We start from the raw sequence: 24,955 nt of genomic DNA, 5'->3' as shown, positions 1-24,955 counted from the left end.
TTAAAAACAATGCGTGTTCCTCCTGTGACGTTGAAAGCACGGAATTTGTAATTCAAATTAGTAGACAAAAAAATTCGTTAAATATATTCGGAAATTATTTACATAAAAACTATGATAACAAGACTTTACAACACGGAAGAAGACCCCGCTTTGTGTTCAATAATTTGGGGTGCTAATTTAACGGCAACGTCTGGCGGTCGTAACGGTAATGCGGATGGAATAAGCGCAACACCAACTTTGGATGGAAATTTTGGGAACAGCGGTGATAATTTACGTGATGACTTTTTCATCGCAAATGAGGTAAGTGCTTGTATACTCTACGGTATAATGTAAGGAAACTTCGAAATTATTTTGAAACTTCTTGAAGCAATTTTGATGTTCAGGTTTTCATTTTTTTTCAACTAGTCAAAAAAATTGATGTTAAAGACATTCTTTGTGATATTGATTAAGGTTTACTTTAGAACTTAAGTTTTAAGGATTTATTAAAACGATATGATTAACTTTCATTCAGTTTTATATGATTATTTTTCTTTATTCATGCACCAATAATATGCCAATGTACTAATTATTCTCTTATACCAATATATAAGTATATATATTATACAATAACCTAGGTTTAAAACAATTAACCTACGTAAGTGTACAAAATTAATATGATAAAATGATTTACAGATGTCCTTGCGCTTTCCACAAGGGTAGGTTAGATTAGGTGCATATAACTGTGTCTAGCGGACGAACTTATTTAAACCATAGGGAGATAATAGGATACCACTGTTTAAAATGTAGCCTTAACTGCTTAAGGCCACCTAATGTACCTACGTAAGCATTGCGTTACCACTGTTTGAATTGCGGTCTTAACTGTTTATCTTTTTGAATAATAATGACACTTTTATAAAGCGCAGGATATTCTTAATTTAAGCACTGGACACGTCTGTAATAGAGCTAAAGTCATGTTTGGCAAAGAATTTCGTCTATCCATTATCGAGAGCTGCGCAGCTACAGGAAAAACAGTTCACTAACAAGGTTTAGTTTCAGAAAAGAGTGATGTATATCTTGTAAACCCCTACACAAGTTCTACAAAATAACTGAGTGATCCGAGAGGCAATTATTCCACAGCAGCGTACTTTAAGATTTTATTTGCCTTTGTTTTGTCGGTGTCAGATTAAAATAACTTCGAATGGATAATAGTATTTCCATATTACTGTAGTTTAAACAAATAGATAACATTAGATCATTGTGATTTCTAAAGACCAAATACCCTGATAGCTTATTCGATTGTTTTCACTTTAATTAAAGCATTACGTATTTCTAAAGGTCTCTCTCTATTACCAGAAATTTTTCTTCCAATATGTATGTATTTATATAAATGTGTCTTCGTATGTAATAGAATATCTAGTAATTTTTGACAAGACTTAATCCAATGTCTGTTTGTATTACCGGAATCATTCTTTCCAAACTTAAGCCGACACCTAGAAAATAAATATCTAATAGAAGAACTAGTGATTTTTGACTAGACTTAATCCAAACGTCACCTTGATGCCTTTAGTAGCCCAAGTTTTTTATGCAAAATTGATTGCATTTTAAATCTGCGCTTAAAAGTATCTCAGAAATCTTTTATACTCTTTTTTAACTCGAGGTATTTTCAAAACCCCTCTTTACACCTTGACTAGATTATATTTATATTAATTTATTTGCATTTAAGCTAATATCTTTTTATCTTATCTAATATTTAGAAAAGATTCAATTTTCATAAATTTTAAATAACTTTAAATAAAATAAGCTGATTGCTTTCGTAACAATAATAAGTTAATCATTTTAAGTATCCTTTAAAATTTTTCATCTGAAGTTACTTACTCCGAGAGTCTGCGAAAAGTGTCAGTAAAAGTCAATATGTGCACACTTTTGACTTCAACTTCTTCAGCACACTTAAATTAATTCTATTGACGGTATTTAAATTCCAAATCCACGACACAAGAATCAATAAAATGCAAATTTATTAGGACAACATTTAAAGTTTAACAACTCAAAATGAACACAGACAGATTTTTGAAATTATTTTGATTTTATTAAATTTTCACTGAAATTTAATAGCAGTCGAAATGAGCAGCATCCATTGCAAGGAATGTGTAACTGTGTCACTTTTCACAGTGGAAAATCTTCAGAAAAATTGATTTTCTCTATGTAAGCCACAGCCTGTCTGACTGCCAACAACGACATTGACAGGATTCATTTATTCATTTGTTTTGCAGTCAAAATTCTCAGAAGGTGGGCCCGCAACGTGCATGGCCTAGAAGAAACCTTTTTGGTAGTATTTGTTTAAAAATGAGTACGACTTTCCTGCTACTTTTGTTTCTAGGTTGTGCTGTATCTAATACACTTTATCTACATTTTAGTCAAAAATAAAGGAAAGCATTGACGTTTTCTGTACTTAACTGAATATTTTATTTGACTTTTTTTACTTCTACTTTTGCTGTATATTTTATTTTTATATTTATTTTTATTTTTATAGAGTGTGGAGGACCCACGTACAGAAGCGTTACGTGAATACTCATATGGCATTATTTTGCCTATTATCTGCGCGCTCGGCATCATTGGCAATGTGCTAAATCTGATTGTACTTACACGCAGGAATATGCGGGGCACGGCCTACATTTACATGAGAGGTAAGTAATTTGTATATAAAATATATATATTAAATCGGAATAAAAAATTTTTTTGTGCTGTTTTTTGGTAAATAAATTTAAAAAATTTTTTGCTTAAATAAATTTTAGTAAAGTTTAAAAGTAAATTTTTTCAAAAAATTTAAGTTAGATTGTATGTAGCTGAATATATATATATATATATATAGAGCCCTGAAATTATTTGCGAAATCTGACAGTCTTACTAACACCACGTTATCAAATCTCAGAATGGTTACAGGCTCCTCGGGGAGATATGCAGATCTGAGGTCTAATGAAGTGATAAACAAAAAACCAGTCAAGGCACAAAGAGGGGTTTTGTAGAAACCTCGCAATTAATAGAGAGTAAAAGTGCTCAGGCGCACTGACTCAACTCAACTAGCCTCAATATAGATGAATATATCTATTTAAATCTATTTATTTTATAACACAACAAGTACAATACTTAATTATGAACAACAAAGATGATACGAACTCCAAGTTCGAATTATACAAAATAAGTTTGCATTGAACTTCTGTACTAACACATGAGTTCATAATTCAAAGGTGACACGGCTTACCTATATGCGGACAATTAAACCAATTCATTTTCTAAAGATCACTGCTGACGAATATTTGGCTATATCCAAACTGCTACGTGATGAACCCAAGAACTTACTTAGGTGAACTGAAGTGAGGATTAACTCCTTCTCAATTAGACAAAAAAACTATTTTGATGACACATTTCTTGTAAATCTGTGTAGAAGATTGAACACATTGGAACTAACCGGACTTCCTTAGATACAAGTGTAAATCAAAACTAATCTTAGAACTACTGCTGTGTATATAAAAGAGTGAGGCACCCGAAAACGTAAGCCTGGTTCTCGACAAGTCTGGACATAGACGCAACAGATGCGTCGGTGTCTTGAGCACCGGTAAACATATATTGAAGGAAATTCAACAGCCCAAGAATTTTTTTGGTTAAAGAATTTTATTTATATATAAAAATTTTCTTACTATTGCCACTACAACCGTGTTAATTGAAATTCGATTTTTAGTCATATCTATATCTGATTGTTTTTAATTTTATTAAAACTCAACTAATATACATTGGAAAATATATGGATCAGAGAATATTAGTACCAGCAGAAATGTGTTGTGCAAGACGTTGTGCAAGAGGTTTCATTTACGAGTTCCTAAAATACTTTTTTGGGAGCAGCTCAAATTTTCACTAGTGATCTAAAATCACAGTACACAGGCATATGAAGAAGATCGTCTGTCACATGTGTACAATTACAAATGTCTATATAATATAAATGTATGCACAAACGTCAACCTCAGCCTACTCTTGGCGACGATCCCCGTTTTTTACGAATGAGCCTTAATGACGACCAAGTTTTCAGCGGTATATCTGTTCCCATCCATCGGTATACTAGGGAAAATAATAGTTAACAACGACCGGATTACGGCAAGTTCGGAAGCTTTTTTCTTACTTATACTTTATATTAAGGCGGAAGCCCTGCCTCCGAACTTGAATGTCTTGGATTAATCTTATCTTATTACATCTGAAATTCAAAGATTTGTGTATTCACAAGAATATTAATGCATAATATGATTAAATCTTGAATAAAAGTTTCGTTCATCCATCATATTATCTGTTATCCGTCATTATCATCATGTTATCAAAGTAAACTTCTCTCTGCGGGACTGACTGAATTCTTAATAAAAGAGCAATTACTAGAGATTTTTTTATGTAAATTAAATTTAAAAATAATATCAATTTTATTGCAATATAATTATTTCATTACAGCACATGTTGCTTGTGGCACAATTACAATTACTTGACCGCATTTAGTGGCTTCAATTAGTGCGATGATTTTTATATGGTGACTTTAATTATTGCCAATATTCGTAATCAAAATGTTTCATTCACACAACTCGGGATATCTAGTAATGAAAAAATGACAACAATGAATATGAAAAACCATCGAAGATAAAAACACAAATGACTTTTTGTACCCGCATTCGGATACGGGTGCCATGAAGAGCGTTTTATTTGCTATGTCATTGACACCATTTCCTCCTATTGGCTACCTTTTTTTCCGTCATACATTACCAATTTTCTTTTGAATTGTTTGTTGTTGTTGTTGTATATTCCCTCTTTTATTTTTGTTTCGTGCTCACTTATCAGCAAATTTCATTAACACAAAGTGTCAATTTTTTCCGACGCGTCAAAATGATTTTCCAAATAACTTTTACTAGTCGAATTTTGTTTTATGATTTACGAGTGTTTTCCCCCTTGCAGGCATTAATTTCTTTTCAAAAAATTCAAATCGAATTTGCAAATCATTTTATATTTGTTCAAAATTTTCCAATGTTTTTATTGAAAGTATAAAAATAAACACAAAATATTAAGTATGCAATATAAAGAAAAGATATTTTGAACTTTTCTGCAGTTGAAAGGCAATTTCAGACCCTTTACTTGTGGCTCACATGAGCATTTGGAGTTTTTCACATAATTTTATTGTTCTTACGGCTTTGAAGCAAAATTGGGTGGAAAATTTGATCAAAATGTTTATTTGAAAATAAAAGCCATAAAATAAATTTATTAGTAAACAATAAGTTTTAATGATCAGTGCTTAACAAAAGGTTGCCAGATTTGTCAAGTAAGTTGATTAGGAAATTTTACTTTGGGGAAAAATAAAATAGAATTATTAAGTCGTTGTTAAAATATGTTTGCAAGTATTTTCAGCAAAATTAAAATATATGTTTTTTTTATAACTGACTTTATACCAACAATTTACTTTATTAAATACTTAATCAAAAAGCAAGTTGATACTTGAATGATAAGTAATTGCAGTATTAAAATCCTTCCAAAAATGTCTTACTCCTGTGTAGGTATTAATTTGTCTGGAAATGAAATATACTCAAACATTATTTGATATAAAATAAATTCAAAACTTGTATAACCATTAAAAGAGAATAAAAGCCCCGATAAATCAAATTCAATTAAAAGATAAGGCATTGAAGTTTAATGAACCCATCAACTGATATAGTTGGAACACAATGTAGACAAGCGTTGCTTAATATTCCTTCTAAGTAAAAATAATGCATTTTAAAAGTGTGCCTACTTTATTTAACTTTTATTTAAATAAACAAAATTAAGAGAATATTATAGCTTATATCAACACCGCGTTATCAAATTTCAGAATAGTTACAAGCTTCAAGGGGAGATATGCAGATCAGAGATCAGTTATTGCTTAGTATGATGAAGTGATAAACAATAATCCAGTGAAGGCGTAGGAAGGGGTTATGAAGAAACCTCGCAGTGAATAAAAAGTAAAAGTGCTCAAGTGCACTGACTCAAGTAGCCTCAACATTATAATAATACAATAATTTTTATAAAATTTATCATTTTTATACTTATATTAAACTACTCAATAATGGATATATAACAGTCTAATACTGAAGTGAAAAACATAGTATAGCTAGTTATAGTTACTAATAACTATATACATATAGTTTATATATTTAAACAAATCTATACTAACATAAAAAAAATTTAAAAATTATAATGATATAGATAGTGACTATTTATTTTACTTAACAGAAACTATTATATATAATAGCAAGGCTTCGAATAGTACTGAATTGCAACAACAAAAATTTTTTATTATTTTAATTAATTAAAGTTTTGGCTGACCATTCAGCTGTTTCATGTATTGCCAATTACCCACTTATCATTATAAAGATTTTAAATTTTTTACTTAATTCTCTATATATATATTTGATTGCCAGATACGTATACGATACAATATTCGAACCAATACTATAGGTTGCCATTGTGGTTGCGATATTTACAACTAATTCATACTGCTATCAATAGTACGACAAGGTTGAAAGCACTATTGAGACACACATAGTGTGAGACTTGAACCCACTAAAAGCACCTCTTAGGAACGCGCTGAGACGATCCCAGCTATCATACTATTAAAGGCTTTCGACTAACATCGCATTCTAGTAATCACGAAGTGAAACATAAGAAGTTTAATATTTGAATTCTCAAAGCTATTTAAGCTGAAATATACATTGCTTCATCATTTTATTTTGGACCTCCACAAGTTAAACTTATCAAAAATGGAAGGAGCAATACAACTGGTTGCCTCTTATTATTGAGATATATATTGGAATGTTATTGAGATTGAGATATATTAAGTAATATTATTATCGATTTCCAGCATAAGTATAGAACTACATCGGTAAAAATACACAAAACCAGAGCTCCAAATAACTATCTTGTTTGAATAATTAAAGAAACTTATTAATTTTCATAATTAGCCATTTAATAAAATAAAGTATTTCATTATAACTTTTTTGTTTTTTTTTTAACTTCAAACATAAAGCATTTTCAACAAGACTTCCTTCGTGAGAATTATCAAATGAATAAGATTGCATTATGATAAAATCTCAAAAATTGAAAAAACCAAACTTATTTCACATTTTCAAATCCCATATACATACATACAATAATATATTCATTTGAAATACATGCATATCCTCTTCAGCATATCATTAATCTATATAAACTCACATAATGCAAAACTTTTAAAATATTTCGTAGCTCATTAAAGGACTACCATGAAATGCTTCTAAGCTCCTGCTGCACATTTCAAATAAAATTTTAATTATGTATCCTTTTTGTATCCTTTTTTCGTAAAATTTCGCAAAATTATAATGCAAAATTAAATGAATTTTTTTTTAGAAACGGTAAAGAAATCCTTAAAATGTCAGATTATGTGACTCTACGTTAAAATAAATTAAATAATTGCATAAAATATTTATGGGATCTTTTAGGAAACAAAAGCGAAAAAACTCATTTGCATTTCGCAATAATTTAATTTAATATTTAGCCAAAATTTACTTAAACTGGTATTTAAAATTTTATAATTCTACTAATGCTACTTACTTAAATAAGCCGCAGATAAAAAACATTAGGTTTATGGTGCTGCACTCTAAGTTGGGCATAGGTAATTACATGAGTTTAATTAGTTGATGCAGTTCTCAGATTGGAATGTGATACCTATACTTCTTAATGATATTTTTTGAAATATATATGTGAGTTTAACATATAGTTTTCTGTTCAAATCAGTTTTGAATTTTGTTCAAAAACGCTAAGATTTAAATTTTATTTTCTTACTGGTTTGAGTTATATTAGTAACGTGAGTATTTATTGATTAATTTCACAATATAATTTTTACCAAGACTCAAGTTTGACAATCCTTAAACTTGATTTGAATATTTTGTAATATATTATAATTTTCGTAAATATACAAGTATTTAAAATATGTGGAGCTTTTCATTTCCGTGTTGGGTAATAAACTTTTTTGTTTATATTTAATACCTAATTATGAAAAAATATACTTATATATTATTATATAATATTTTTTATTGTCAAATATTGACATTATTAAATTTATGGTTTTGCACTGCAACACAGAGATCTATTGTGTCCACTTCATGAAGTCAGCGCATTTCTCTCTAAACAATTCCTCGATAATTTATATTTTTGAACCACTTTTACAGAATCATATGTTTTCTTCTAATATGCGATACATATCAAGTTAACTATTAATACCATTAAACCTTTATCAGTTTTCTTCTAACAAAACTTACAAGTTTCTATTACAGAGAATAAACAGTTGTAGAAGGTGATAATTCAACCTGGAAAGCCTAGAAGTGTTGTAGTATTATTTTCTAAATTGTTCTTATTTGCAACTAAATCCTCAAATCGTTTAATGTTTAACTTCCCTGTAAGCGATTTTAACTGTAATAGTTCTGGTAAATTGTTACAGTGTATCCTAGTCTGTTTCTCCTCTTCATACTGAGTGGGTGAAAAGGAAATACTCATTACTAAGTAACAGAACGTCTTTTTGGGCATACCAGTAACAAGACTTCTTCTTTGCTGACAATCAAATGGTGCCAGTGCGAACCTTCCTTGCCGTAAATTCCAACGTAATCTGAAACCCATACGATTCATATCTAATTAGAATGTCAAAGATTGCTAAGCAAGAGGTATTTAAAATATGTAATACATATGTTTGGCAAACATTTTTGTTGCATTTAAAAAGAATTAAGTACAAACAAAAGATCTTGTAATTTTATCTTGAGGGCTCAAAGATGGCTCTCTTCTTATGACAAGGACGGGTCAGTTGTGTGAATTTTGGGAAAATGTGATTTGAAGTTTGAAATAAAAAAGTACTTTAAAAACAATTTTAACCTTAATGTAAGACAATAAGAAAGTATAAATCGTCTTAACAAAAACACCTGTCTTTTCCGAGGTAAAGTTTATGTGTCTAAAAGAGGTCCTAATCGAAAGAGTATATAGAGACTTATTTAAAGGGGTAATTTGAAAACTTGTTTAGGATCGTAAGAAAATATTTCATTAAAAAAGTACAATGTATTTCGGTTTATTTTACTCTAATGTAATATTTTCAAAACCCTCTTTCTGTCAATATATTTTTTTTAGTATCCGTTTACTCTATTGGGGAATAGGGCTGCAATATATTATAAAATATTTTTTTAATTTTTTTTAGTTATTTATTCTTATTAAAAATTTCAGTTTTTGATTTCAAAACTTTCAGGGAATTAATAGTGCTATTATAAGGACATCATTATGAAAGTTCTTCCATGTCAATAGCTACCAAAAGTAGCTCCTAAGCACTTTTGCTACATTTTATTTGCGCCTGACTCTGATGGCCTACCGCAACTAAAGCACCATTTAATGTGGCGTATTACGAGCTTTTAATAATTTTATTTTGTATTTTTATTTGTTTGTTGTTTTTTCGTTTTGGTGTTTTAACTTCCGTTTTGCTAGAGACAATAGAGACGATAGAGAAAATGTAAGCGTGCAATTCAAAACATTTCCGTGAAAGGCGGGAATGAGTACTCATATTTTCCGACAATTTGTTTCAATTTAAATTGCGCATAAAAATTCTTAAACATTGATTTTGGACTTAAATGCGTGGGAAAATAATCTGGGTGTGACCGAATCCTTAAAATGGTGCTAGCAGGACAATTCAATAAAACAATTCATTCCATTAATAATGTTGCAATAGCTTGGGGTGGCAGAATTTAATTATCCAATTTATTGAAATGAAATGTGGAAATTTTTCCAAATTAAGAAATATTTACGTGTTTTATTAATTGACAATGGCGAACCACATAAAAAGCATTTTTAATTCATGACGGACGGACATTGTTTACAAGGATTATTTACATTGTGGCATATGCAAATAGTTGTTTCATAGGCTGGAAAAACAATAAAAGCATAAATGAAATTGAAAAACGATATCACATTTCACTTTATTATTTCAACTTTATTTTTATTTGCTTAATTTAAAGCAAAATAAATGTTGAATCCTTTATGGTAGCGCAAAAAATGTTAAAATGGAATAAATAAAGTTTGCAAAAGTTGTAAAAAGTTAGATGCAATTTTAGGAAAAATATTGAAAACTTTTAAATGATTTGATGTGCACATGACTAAAACTGATGCACCAGATTATATGCAACCATATGTATATAAACTTCTGAAAGTTAGTTGGTATACATATTTCAGTTGGTAATGCATTTGAGTGTCAACACAGAACTGCTGCAGGCCATAGAAAATGATATATATAAATATTTAAACCACAATTTGTGTAGAGATTTCGTTATTAGAATTCAATCACATTTCAACAACATCAGATGTGGTCTTAAATTTAATTTTTAAATAAAAATTTATGCAATCAATTTTGTTAGTGCCTGACTTTTACTTACTGAAATGTATAAAATTCTTCAATTGATAATATTCATATATACTTAAGTACGGAAATGAATTTCTCTGTGAAGAATTTTTCGTATGAATTTGAATTTTTAAAATTATATTAAAAATATAATAAAATATATTTTGAAAAATGTTTTTAAATTAAAACTGAAACCATAAATTGTTTATGGTGCATCTATGAGTACCATCATCATCATTACTGTGCAAAGGCGTCCATAATCAGAGTTGCTGTCGTTCACAAAAATCATAATAATCAAATAATTATTGCCTTACAACAACCAAAAAATTACCTCTTGCTAGTTTGACAAATTCCTCTAAACGGAAACGGAATGATAGACCCGCCATCCTATTTTCCTAAAGATCACCCTAAGTAATTTATCTTATACGCCGTGATATTTGATAAATAAGTCCTGGGTACTTATTCGAGTACTTAAGCTCCTTAAAATAATTTACAAGAAAAAAAGACAAAAAAATGAACTAGATTTATCTGTTATATAAATAAAATGCTGCATATTTCAAGAAGTGTATATAGGGTGATTAAGGAATATACTTCTACATACGTTATAATATTGAACAAAGACGCCAATATTAAGAGATACCTTTGTATGTGGCATTAAAATTGGTGAAGTTATTAATTTTGTAATAATCGACATAAAAATGCAAAGCACGTTATTAATAAAAAAAGTAGCAAGACGTTAAGGTGGCATTTGATTTCAACGACAATATGAAACCATTGGACAATTTTGACATTATTGTAAATATTCATAGTAAATGATAGATATGAACTTAATAATGTTTAGTTTGGTTAAGTTAGCTTGCATATAATTGTTGTCAAGCGGCTTGAAATTGACAGCTGCAGTCTTCGGCACTTATCACAATAAGTAAGATAAAAACAATAATCCATCAAAATTTTTGAAGCATCTTGTAAAATATATTTCAAATCTTTTCATTTACGAAATCTTTATATGTTACCCTAAATGTTCTTTCTGATAAGTATAGCTGTATTTACTTAAATCTGTTGTTACATAGCTCTGGCCGTGAAATGGAAATTATACGCCATCAGAAATTGCAATCCATATGCCGTTCGGCTGTAAAATAATAGGAACTATTTCGAAATCTCTCTTTCAATAAATCCCATTTAAATTTCATTTTTGGAAGGATAAATACTCCAACTTTCAATATTTTCTAATAATTTATGCAATCCTCATTCATAACACATTTTTCTGCAATATAAATAATTTTTGTACTCTTCAATTACAATATTCTTCTAAATTTTTAACATAAATTTATATTAATGAAAGCAGAGCAAATTCTCATTTAAGAATTATGGCTATTATTTCTATATTTTATGGTATCCCATACATCCTGCAAAATTCTTTGTGGTGCGCTTAAAATTCTACTGTCACATATTACAAAACAAATTAAATGATTTGTGGCGAAGTGGAAAATTTTTCGAATTTATCAAACTATTGAAAAATCGTATAAAAGTAGTAAACGCAAAAGCCAGAAATGACTGCCATTAAATAAAAATAATGATACCAAACATGTGAAAGTCCTGCAATAAATTAATTTATTGCGTTATTGGCGACATTCCTTTGCGTTGTAAAGACTGAAATAAAACAGAATGCATAAAACGATGTTTTCCCAACAACGACACATAGCTAAAGTGGGCTATCAGCAATGCCAGGCAAAATAAAAAATTTCTGCCATTACAGAAGTAATTACAACTGACACTGACAACAACAATTGGTAACATCACAACATCACAACATCACATGCGTATGTGCTCCTGTGAATGGCAGCACTCAAATAGCAACACTCAAATGCCAGCAAAGAACAGATATTATTGGCTTACCAACAAAAATTTCCACTCGGCACAACATGTTTAAGTCCTGGCACCACAGAGCCTGTTGCAAACAATACTCAAGGAAACTGTTTCGTTTGATTTGTTGTACTCATTTGTTGCTTTTTGCAAATCTTTACTATTTTGCTAACTGTTAATTTGAATGTGATGTCCTCACAGCTAAGCTGTGATGAGCAAAGCTGCTATAAAAGTCTACCATACATAAAATATGGTATCTCTTCGACAGAAGCAAATTATTTTACCCGAAATGATATTTTTATTACTGCTCTGTTTTAGTAGCTCCAATATAATTAAAAAGTAATTATAATTTCATTCGATTGAAGTTGGGGAAGGACATGCACGTGCTTTCACTTAATAAATTGTACATTAATGCTTGATTTCTAGTTTAGATTTAGAGTAATTAACGAGATATCAATACGCATGAAGTTAATATGTGAACATAAAATATTGCTATAATGGCACTCATACGAGTATGACAAGCAGTAAAAATCAACTTCCTACACTTAACGCACTATAGATGTTATTAATTGTCAATATGTCAACCTTCGAATATAAAAGCATTTATAATAAAAATTTTAATATTTTATAACATACGTATTCATGTAAAAATATAAATAAAACATTAAAGAAGTTGAAGTCATAGGCAATGCAACAGATATAAACACGGCATTCATGGCTTTCATCGATTGTCTTACGACCACCACTTGATACGTTCTTTGAAGTCCTTTTAGTGTAGCAAAACTGCAGCAATGCACGCAATACACATGTGCAACATGCAACAATTTGCCCTTTGCTTGTAGCGGATTTGACATTGCATGTGTAATTAATATTTGCTTGTAGCATGTTTTCCTACTCAAGGGTTAATGGGTCAAACTGCAACATTTGAGGACAATTGCAACACCATGCAAACACAAAGGATATCATCATAACTGGCAGTGGCAGCAATGGCAGTGCCAAGAGTGGCAACAGCGGCAACAGTGGCAGTAGCGGGGGCAGCAATCTGTGACATTTAAACGCAAATTGTTAGCAAATTTTGTTGGTGTTAAATTTCTATTAAACGTCAACGGAAACGGTTTTTATTTTGCATGGCTGACTTTGTGAGCTTTCGCTATTGGCGCCATTTTGTTTGACCACCTTAAGTGAAAAATTGTTATTTTCATCAAAATAAAATTTACCATAAAATTGAGGTCGCACTTTAAAAATGCGGGATTTTTTTTCTGATTTTCGTTTTCTAATATTATTTTCTCATATTTTTTTGAGCTTCATTGTTTTTACGAGTTATTTTTGTATGAAATTTTAGCTAAAAAAATAACCTGAGGACAGAAATGTTCTTATGGAAAAACAATTGAAAAGGTTTTGCTTCTATAAGAGCATAAATATTTTTCTAAAGTTTTACGAAATTTTTCGTAAACATGAAAGTATTCTTCAAAATAAAATGATTTATTGTTTTGCTAAAAGTTTGGAAAAATAGAATTAAGAAAAGATAATGGCACCTTTTTATTATTTTGTCAATAAAAATAAAGTATGAATTAACGTTATAAGGTCAAAATCATCACAGCATCACAGTTCGGGACGTTATGATGTTTGCTAACTTTATTAAATATTATCAATTTTTCATTCTACTTTTTGGATTTTTGATTTATCTGTCTGATGTTAAGATCATTTTCATATTTTCAGTATTGTTTCCAAGAGCTATATTTGGACTTATCTTCGTAAAATGCAGAAGAACTTTAAAGTATTATCACTAAAGTCTTACTAGTTTATAAACCTCCCCGAACTTATTACATATAGCATCATAGTTCGAGTGGCTATGATTGTTGCTCACTTTATTAGGTGGTTAAATATTATAATTTTTTCACTCTACTCTTTGAACTTTTGATTCATCTGACTAATGTCCAGATCGTTTTCATATTTTCAATATTGTTTCTTAGAGCTGCATCTCAAGTTATCTTCGTAAAATGCAGAAAAACTTCAAAGTATTACTTCAAAAGTATTATTAGTTCAAAACCTTCCCTGAACATGTTATGTGTTCTTGTATTCAGTTCTTTATGTAACCGCTATTACAATATTTTCCTGCAATTCAATTGTTTTATATTTAGTATTTAAATTCTATATATGTCACACATATATTGTATTCTTAACATTTTGAAATCGATTTTAAATACTATCACAGAAAGTTATCCTGCAGAGCCGAAACAAGCAGTATTATTGGTCGGACAAAGTACGGCACTTTACCTTCTTTAAATATATCTATGTAACAATAAACTATGGTAATTGCATAGTTACTGAAAAGTTTTACAGTTTAACAGTGGTATATATACAAAAATTAACAATATATCCTCTTTCATATTACATCCATTAGATTTCATTTAGTTGTATAAAAAGTTTTTTAATTACCTTAAAAGTTTTTTGAATATAGAGAGAGATTCCAAGAATATCGAAGAATCACTTTAGGCTTTAATGTAGTTTTTAAATAATGATTCAACACTATCAAGAGATTTTCTTCCTTTTTATGTTCGAAATTTTTGCACACATAAACTTAATATAGATTCAAATAGATTTCATAGATTAAAATATCTTTATAAAAAGAGTAAACCCTATCTTTTCATAAAAAATTCCAGTAAATAAAATCGAATTTATTGATATAAAAAGCTATAAAATATCATTAAGTTGAGTAAGTTGATAAAATTAGAAGAACATTAATTATTTTGTGTGATATATTTCATCTTCTGATCATCATCATTAAAAACGTCAATGATATTTACCCACAAGATGACGCTTCCTTCTGCGCAAAGGACACCCTGAATTGCTAATAAATTATCCTAGAGTAGCAAATTTCTTTTTTATTTGCTCGAACTCAGCTGTGCTGCGTATTATTTACAAATAGCACGTATCTTGATAGCATTTGAAATCGATTTGAAAAAGTAAAAAATACGTGTGAAAATATAAAAAATGAGCACCAACTTAAAGGTAATAAATTGTCACAATAAATTATTCTCCACGCAAGCCACCGTGCTGAGCTCGACTGAGCTGGGAGGACTGCCTCTGGAAATTCATTTAAAATATTTTCTATTCTAAATTCAGTTTCATCTTTAAATTCACGCCTTTACTATTTTGTGTCACTGTTTGTGTGTGTAACTGCGAATGTTTACTCTTACATGTAGTGCCATTTTACTCCTTTCACTCGTTGTTTTTTTGGCTGTAATATATCCTTTGTGCATTTATTCGTGCATACAAAGCTAGCTGACCATTTCGTCCTCACGGATTTCAACGCTGATCAATTGTGCAAATTTTTTTGTTTGCACTTAACGCTATTTCATGTCCTTCAGCAACTTTTACTTATTTTTAAGCGCAAAAAATCCTTTTTCGGTACAATTTTTTCAATAAAATTCACTCCCTCTCTTTCGTTGTAATTTTTATTAAAATATTTGCAATGTAAGTGGGCGTTAATTAAGCGCCACTTTATTTTGTTGGCAATGAATTTTCACTTTGTTGCAAAACTTAATGCGAATATTTGCATTATTCAGCTTTCCTCAATGCTCTGTTCACTTTAGTTTACTTCAGCTGCATTTGCAGCATTAGCGGTTGCAAGGACGAATTCTGTATTTTTGCATACAGCACTTTTTAAAATTTCAAGCTCTTTTGTTAATAAAATAAAATTAACTATGCAGATGAAATGTTTCTATGAATATCCTTCTATGAGGAATTATGCATACGCAGCCGAAAATAATTCTTCTTCATAGTCGGAAAAATGAAGTAATGATGCTTAGTATCATTTATTAAAGAAATGAATTACATACTGAAAATGTCACACTACATACGAAATTTAGTACATCACTAAATTCACCCTACTTAAAACTACCTAATCTCAGAAAAGTCTCTAGCCGCACGAGGCGGTACGCAGATCGTAGATCAGTCATCGAATAATCACGAAGCTTATGAGGAATACACAAATTAGTCAGTGAAAAGGGTGGGACTCGGGCACTAATTCAAGCACAAAATGCAGCTTAAGCCTATCAGCCCATTGTGTTACCGTATAAGAATACAAATGGTTTAAAAACCTCCTAGGACTGTAACAAATTCTAATATGCTCTTATGCTCTTTAGAGAGTGATCGTGTAGTAGGACAAGATCCTCAAAATAAATCGCCTCCTTCAATAATTAATCAGCGCCGTGCATGCACAAATAGATGTGAGAAGATTGATTAAACAAGAGATCTAAACGAGCATATATTCTACAGAGCTCAAGTATACGTTTAGTGCAAAAAAACCAAAGTTATTAAATCAAAAATCATCAATCAACTGAAATTAATTCATTCTCAAATTGAATGTAGCTATATTACCACTTGCCTCAACATTTTATACATTTTTCCAAAGCTGATTTAGGTATGATCCGTAATTCAGGCTTGCGGGATTTTTACCCAAAGGCAGAGTTTCTTCAGGAAATATATATGTATTATGCCGTACTCCATTTGCAATATTTTCATAAAATTTCCATTATTCTGTATTTTTGTTATATTGTATTGTAGCTCATTGATAATTCTGCGAATTTCAATTTCGTTCTGTCGGATCGCTGACTGTCTTTGGGGTTTTATTCTAACATTATATGACATATTTCCTTATGAATTCTTTATTAAACGTTTATAAAACTACCTTCTCTCTAGTAGTTATTTTAGTTTGTTATTCATAGTAAATAATGTTATTATTTTAGTATAATTTTGTTCTGTCATATGTATATTTTCAATATTTTGTATAACAGAGGGTGCTACCAAAATCATCATTAAGTATAGCGCTGGGTCATATGTATAGTTCAATATAATCAGCTTATAACGTTTAATAAAAAAAGAATAAAACTAAATGGAAGAGGAATTTCACAAACAATTCTAGTATAAGCGACATCCGTATAATCCCTTTCTTGTTAATATAAATAAAGAGATAAAGTGAGCTTAGGTAATGATAGCAGACAATCTGGTTGATCAATTGATGTACAATTCACTAGTCTATTGTGACATTACTGCATAACACTGATATTACTAAAGGCGAAATTTTAATAATAATAAATTTTAATAATATTATTAATAATTTTTATTAATAATATGAATAGAACTCTGGCTTGTATTAAAAATACAAACAGCTTACATTGTTCCGCAAGAAATAATATAAACTTCAAGGATCTACGATTTTCCACATATATTTTATATTTCGCCTTTTTTTGTTTTGAGTATTACGAGATAAAACTGTATCCTTTCGTTTTCCCTTAATACACATGCACTCAATGCACTTTTCTTCTGCAACTAAGAATAGTCATAGGTGGGAGTTGACATCATGACACATCGAAGCACTGTGCAAAACTTACTATGGAGAAATAGCGAACGTTTTAGGTGGCTATGTGTGTAATAATCTTAATTTGAAATTTAATTTAAATTTGTTGTCAGATGGAAATTTTATGCATGAATTTTGTGTGGTGTTCCCGTTCGGTTTTGTGCTTTCTACGACATTGTGCCACATTCAAATTCATTCAATTTTTGTCTATTTTTACGCCCGCATTTTGCACACCTGCACGAGGAAAATGTTCTGTAACCAAACCATATCAAACCAAAATATTCGGTACAAGAAAAAAAAAATTCTACAAAAAATTGGAAGTTTATATCTCGTACTATGTGTAGATGAGAAGATTTGTGCTGACACTTAAGCGCGATGTGCTGGTGCCTTTTTCGTACATCCCATTTAATTGCCTCAGATTGTGGTAGCAACATCAATCAAGTGCAAAATGTTGCCTAACGCAAGGAGTAAACTAAAAAATCGTAGAATCGAAAGACTTATTTGCAAAACTACGCAAGTAGAGAGTGTCGCAGTGGAACGCATTCTAATAGTTGAACTATGTATAATTAATGATAGCAGCACAAAAGGCCCAAAGTTTTTCAATTAAAGCGAATTTCGTTACAAGATTCCTTGAACCTTTTTGCCATGTATGCTTGTATGCTCTTGAATGGAGCTGAGCTTAGAAGGAATGAGACGAATAAGTATGTGTATACATACGCGCTTCCCGCAACTATGATGTAATGCTCCAATTAAGTACGTAGGTGTAAGCAAATTTATTTTTATTGTTTGGCAATAAATTATGCATATCTATGATTAAATTTCACTGAATTGTGTGAGCAGATATATCAAATGCTTGTAATTCCGAAAATGCAAACAATTTTGTCTTTACTCGGATGATTATCACTGTGTGGAATATTTTCTTATATAAAAATATTATAAGTTTTTGAGTTAACAGTGATACGTAAGTTAATTACAGAAATCTTTAAATTTAATATCAGTTACATTCTAATGAAATATTAGTAGCAAAAGTATTTTAGCAAACATATTTTTTTATATTCAACATATTGTCTCAACAAGTTGTTGTATGTTGTAGCTGAAAGTTGTATCTTTCAAATGTGGCAACCGCTAACGAATTGCTGGAAAGGTAAATAAAACATGGAAAAATAGATAAAAAGGCGAAACCAAATGTTTTACGTTTCTAATTAATTTGAGAATGGTTTTTGTTTTGTTTGTTAATGGAATAATTTATACACATTCTGTATCAAGGACATTGTTTCAGAAAATGTTATTACCTGTGATAACCGAATCCATGCGTTTTTGTTAAGTGAAAATGAAAATAAATAAATATATATATGAAATTTATATAAAAGTTATATATATAACTCAATTCCATTACTATGTATAAGATCGCAGCTTTACTGCAGTGTTTCTTTTTAATTTTATGAGTGAGCATCCCAATCTACTGTTGCTTAGAATGTAATGATGAAGAGTTTATTAGTGATGTCTTCTTTAGCGCTAAGCAGAATGTGAAAAAAAAAATTTACTTGTAAGATAAGATTAAGGCAGCAGTTAATAGAATTTGGGCCTATCGGTTATACCTACTCCAGCTTCCATTGCTATAAAGAACTGTAGTATTGTTGTTATTATTTAAAATTTTTTGCAAAAAAATATTCTTGGATATAGCCATATTTTATTGAGGATATTAACGGTTTGCTTAGTTTTTGTTAATTTGTTTTATATAATCTATTTACTACCAATACCGTATGAAATATAGTTACCCACGTTAATAAACAAGGGACTAAGGAATTAATGTCTAACAATTTATTTCAAAATTTGTTTATCTGGAGCTATTAAATCGCACTGATTTTAAAACGGCAGTATTAAATATCAATATATCGACATTTTACTACATCTTGTTATTCTTAAAAGAGTCTTAAGTTTGATTAAAGCTGTGTGGTATAAATTAGTGTTTATCTAACCCATCTAAATTGTTAGCGTTGCTATGTTATCCAAAAGTGATCCTAATTATTATTTGTATATATATAGTTTTACTCTAGTTTCTGTTTATAATAAAATGATATGTTGTTATTATATATACAATGTATATATAGTATATAATAATATATTATATTATTATATAAAATAATATATTGTATATATTGCAATGCAGTATAATAATAAATAAATCTATCGTTCGTAATATTTTCCTTATAAACTATTACACTTTTAAAACACTGCAATTCACTCACAAGGTAAAGTGAATGTTAAAATATTTACTCTGCAAAGTCAAGTTAAAATCATGAACCATAAAGCTTTAATAGTTGACAACGAAAGCTTTTATATAGTTTAACTTCCGGCACAAAAAAGCCTAACTCTTTAAACTTCTAAACGTACTAGATTATGTATTTTTCAGCAAATCCTTTTCCATACAGCTTTTATTCGATTGGTATAAAATGCATAATCAAAAGCTATATTCCACTTCAAATTAGCTACTATAAAAAACCTTGAAAACTTATAAAAGCTCTTTTAAAGCCGCACAACATATATCTTACAGAGTGAGTCTGGTATAAAAGCTATAATACTTTCCTTCATTTTGAAGCAAAGAAGTTTGTACTTATAGATTTTCATTTTCGTTAAGTAAAAGTTACCGCATATAAACTTCATATTTTAGATAAAGCTATATCTTATTATATATTTTTTAAATAATAATATTCCAATTTTCTTCACATATTTTCAGCATATTCTACAGCAGCGTTACTTGCAATAGTTTTTGCTATTCCTTTTGGTATACGAATGCTTGTGCACAAGGACAGAGGACAATGGGAAGAGTTTGGTCCAGCTTTCTACACAGCACACTTAGAATTATTTTTAGGCAATGGCTGTTTAGGTAAGCTTTTCACTAAAAGCTTCGTATGAAGAGTTAACGCAATAAAGTTTTGTTTCGACATTTTGACAGGTGTTGGTGTTATGATGCTTTTGGTGCTTACAATTGAGCGTTATGTGTCCGTGTGTCATCCAAGTTTTACACGTCCTGTGATGGGACCACCAGGGTTAGTAAAAGCTTTCATAGCTTTTCAGAAAACTTTTTAATGTATTATCTATCTCCTATCGTAGTCTGATTGTATTTTTAACAACGCTGGTCACCTTTATCATTTATATGCCAAGCGTGTTTCGCGGTGAACTCATCAAATGTGAGCTGCAGGCAGATGGCAATTTAGTATATTTTCGTCGGGATAATAATGCATTCCTTCGAACTATTTTCTATTCAGTAAGTTTAAGTATATAGATTACATTAACATGCATACATACACACAAACAGTCATATATATACAAACACACATACACAAATCGAATTTCTTCTGCTATTCGCAATGATAATAATAATTACAGTTGAACTTGTAATTTGCCTGTTCGCTTTATAAATTTCCAATTTCCTCAAATTTAGGTTTACAAAGTTATGCTGGAGGTGATATTTAAATTGATTCCCACCGTTCTGATTGCGGGCCTCAATTTGCGTATTATGATGGTGTATCGTCAAACTTGCGAAAAGCGACGTAAAATGATACTAACGCGTTCCACCTACATTAAGGATGATGATCCACGTAAATTCGCAGAAGAACGAAGACTATTTTTACTTTTAGGTAACATTTACACATAGCTTAATAATGCACACAAATGCTACAGTCAAGCAGCAATTTAAAATATTTTATTTTATTTTGTATTTATGCTGTCTTTTATTCTCATTTGTATTTCACAGGAAGTACATCTATTTTATTTCTGTTATGTGTTTCGCCAATGGCCATTTTGCACATGACAATTGCATCTGAAGTTTTACCAAGTTTTTCATTTCAGGTGAGTAGTTATATGGGCCAAAAGTTGTGGGCTTTATAGTCATTTTTGTATTTTCTATTAAACGGAAATTGCATTTGCATATATGTATGTAGTTAGTATTCAACATACTGTATGCCATGTAGATGGATTTTATGCTGTCACAGCTTGAAATTTTTGGAAATATTTTAAGTTTGCCAGGACACAACTTTGAATTTCTACTTTTAAGTAATACACATATTGATTACTCAGACGATATAGAACGATTTTGGTGTATTTTTATAATAAAAATTAAAATAAAGACTATGTACGGGTTTATTAGATTTCAGCAGAGTAGAACACTGATTGTCAATTTCATACTGTTCATATAATTTTAACACGTTCTTTAGTGCCTAGATATAAAGAATATTTATTTTTCTTTGGATATGCTTAAATATCCATAAAAGAATATGTACCTCCACTCCTAATTCACTACTCTTCTAATAGGCACATATTTTGACACATATTATTGAGCAACACTGTTTTGACCAACATGACAAGGCACATAAAACCACGTCAACGTGACCAAATTTAAATCAAAATTGTTTTCTTTCCTTTAATCTCAATTTTGTAATTAAAATTGACAACAAGGACAATTTCAAATTTGATGTGTCTATAATACTCTCTTAAACTTGGCACTAGGGGACATGTTATGTTAAGTGTCACGGTCGAGCTATGACGAAAATGCATATTATGTAGAGTGTCACATCAGTATTGCCAATTGCATATTCTTACAATGTTTTGGTACTACTTGGTGGTGCCTCAATTTAAAAAAATGTAGATATGCTCACTATCAATTTGCCACCAAAAATAATCAGCAAGAAAAAAGTCATAGAGGCTGTAAAAATGTTAATTTATTATTATATTTTCTTATAATAATTTTTAACAGTACTTATAAAATAAATCAAAAAGTGTAATAATTATGTTATTAGCAATTTATAAAATAGGTTGTGTTGCTTACTAACATTTTTTTTTCAAAACGTATAAAAATTGTAGTATTTTGCTCCTAAAAGGCGCAGATTCTGTCATTTATTACTGAACAACATTGCTTTGCCTAAGTGCCAACGCAAAGATAGCCCGGCTTCCATGACCAAATAATGTTTTTTCTCTCACTCTTAATTCCTTCATGGAAACCATATCTTCATGGAAACGTACCGTGGTTGGTTGGTTAGCTTATGTTAGATAACTTTCTAGTTTTGCTGCTACATTCCCCGCAAGAACCCTAGTATAGAAGAGTGGAGATTAAATCCATTCCGCCGAATTTAAATAATTTAATAGGTCTTTCGTCTTTACCGATGAACAGTTTGATAAACTATCAAAAAAGTATCTTCCTATCTTCGAATCTATATTTTCTGGGCATTCATAGAGAAAATGTATTAGGGTTTCTTTTTCCTGCGGATTTCACCAACTTCTGCAGTAAGAGTTATGGGAAATGCGCGTGGGTTTCTACACAGCAATGATAAGAGAGAACTGCAGTAAGCCTTACAGTGTTTACGCGATCTCTTTTGATGAGTTCCGAAGATCTATTTTTATTACATGACTTAAGGGAAACGTACTATAGTCTGAAATTGCATTCAATGAAAATAAAAACTGACCTAACCAAAAATTATTTATAATCAAATTAATTTTTCTCCACAATAATTTAATGAGTTCTACAGGTGTTTCGGGCACTAGCCAATCTCATGGAACTAACAAACTACTCTATCACCTTCTACATATATTGCCTATTCAGTGAGGACTTTCGCAATACCCTAATGCGTACAATTAAATGGCCTTGGATTAAAACAAAATTATGTCACCAAGTGGATGAGGTAAGCGGAAAATGAATGTTGCGTCTCATTATAAGTACAAACAGTTTTTGTTGAACGAATCCCAATTGGAAAATTAATTAAAATTCAAATGTCAATAGGTTTCCACAAAAGCGACGCCACTAATGAATTTTGATAAAATTGCGTTGCGTAATCATCATATAACGACCACATCTGGTGTGTGCACCGGAATGGGCCGCTCGAGCAGCATATGATGCATTGATAATTATTTGACTGCGTGTTAAACTCCTATTATGACACTATATATATACACACACATCTATATACGAGTATGTACTAATCATGTATATGATATTTAACTTGTAATTATATAAATTAATATACATAAGTAATTATATTAAAAACATACTAAGTAAATGTTATTATTTAAGAACAATATTCCGTAAGTTAATTTTAATTGTAATTATTTTAACAAACCATGAGAATAAAAATAATGTATTATATATATGGAAAATATATATAACATATATAGTAAAATTACTGAATGGTCATCAATTGATGTCGCAATTCTGTGTTCATTGTTATAAAAGATATAAGTTAATTTAATAATGTTTTACAAAAATATATACAAACTGAAATGTAAACATATATACGTATTTTGGGAATATATAGATTACTTTATTTTATATATTTAAGCTTGGAGATGTCATGAAATGAATTCAATTGCTCATTTCCAATGGAAAACATTGAAATATTTGTTAGTTTTAAAGGAATGACTTAACAAGTGGATTATTATTTCAAATTGTATTGCAATATTTATACATAAAATATATACATATATATCATATATATGCCATAGCTGATTTAAGTACATAAATGTCAAAATTGCTTATATGCCTTAGATATATGTAATTAAAAATATTCAAAGAAACATTTTTAAATCAAGAATAATATGAATAGTTAAAATGCAGCCAAAAATTGCCTAAATATTAAAAATGAAATAAGAAACCATATAATTTAAATATAATATATGTATTTATATATAAATCAGTTGTGTGGAATAAAATGCATTGCTAATATTATATATTATTATATATTATATTACATTAATGCCAAAATTTCGTGAAACGAATTTTGCAACTGAATTAATTTAAAATAGTTACTTTCTTAATTAATTTAATTTATTTAGTTAATTATATAAATAATTATTTTATATACAACCCACAAAAAATCGTAAATTTATGAGAATGTTTATTTTGTGGTTGCTTCATTAAATCATTTTATATTCATATTGAAATCGTTTTAAATAATGTAACTTTCACTTATATATTATGAATAAGAAATAAACTAATTTATTCATTTATTTTGTGCTACACTTATGATTTCTTTCCCCATATAATTTTAAGTTGATCTTTTCCTTTCTTATACCCAAACAAAGCAAATCTTGTTTATGTGAAAACTCAAAAGTTTTTATTGGTCTTAAAACTTCAGATGGCATAGTGATTATAACATAGTATGATGTATCTAGTAAAATTATTTGGAAAACATACTTGACTGGAAGAAAAAATATTTCACTGCAATCTGAATGTACTTATCAAATTGCTAGTCAAATATCAGTGTCAGCCTTACTAACACATATTTTCCATAAAATAAGCA

General features: G+C 29.7%; 1 protein-coding gene across 1 annotated transcript; it reads left to right on the top strand.

Moving 5' to 3' along the window:
- Window positions 1–23,623, top strand: LOC119673667 (probable G-protein coupled receptor B0563.6). The gene is made up of 9 exons (XM_038084851.1): window positions 1–300; window positions 2,510–2,663; window positions 20,401–20,550; window positions 20,620–20,713; window positions 20,778–20,931; window positions 21,109–21,304; window positions 21,421–21,515; window positions 23,189–23,341; window positions 23,440–23,623. Exons 1-9 carry the CDS (start codon window positions 112–114, stop codon window positions 23,551–23,553), a joined length of 1,299 nt encoding a protein of 432 aa, XP_037940779.1. The 5' UTR covers window positions 1–111; the 3' UTR covers window positions 23,554–23,623.
- Window positions 23,624–24,955: the final 1,332 nt, after the last annotated feature.

Source organism: Teleopsis dalmanni, chromosome 1 (genome assembly GCF_002237135.1).
Source record: "Teleopsis dalmanni isolate 2A chromosome 1, ASM223713v2, whole genome shotgun sequence".
NCBI lineage: Eukaryota > Metazoa > Arthropoda > Insecta > Diptera > Diopsidae > Teleopsis > Teleopsis dalmanni.
This window is presented reverse-complemented; position numbering and strand designations above follow the sequence as displayed.

Coding starts and splice junctions, on each gene's coding strand:
- LOC119673667 (XM_038084851.1), top strand. CDS start 112: ATGATAACAAGACTTTACAACACGGAAGAAGACCCCGCTTTGTGTTCA. Junction 20,551..20,619: donor TTTAGGCAATGGCTGTTTAG/GTAAGCTTTTCA, acceptor ACATTTTGACAG/GTGTTGGTGTTATGATGCTT. Junction 20,932..21,108: donor TTCGAACTATTTTCTATTCA/GTAAGTTTAAGT, acceptor CCTCAAATTTAG/GTTTACAAAGTTATGCTGGA.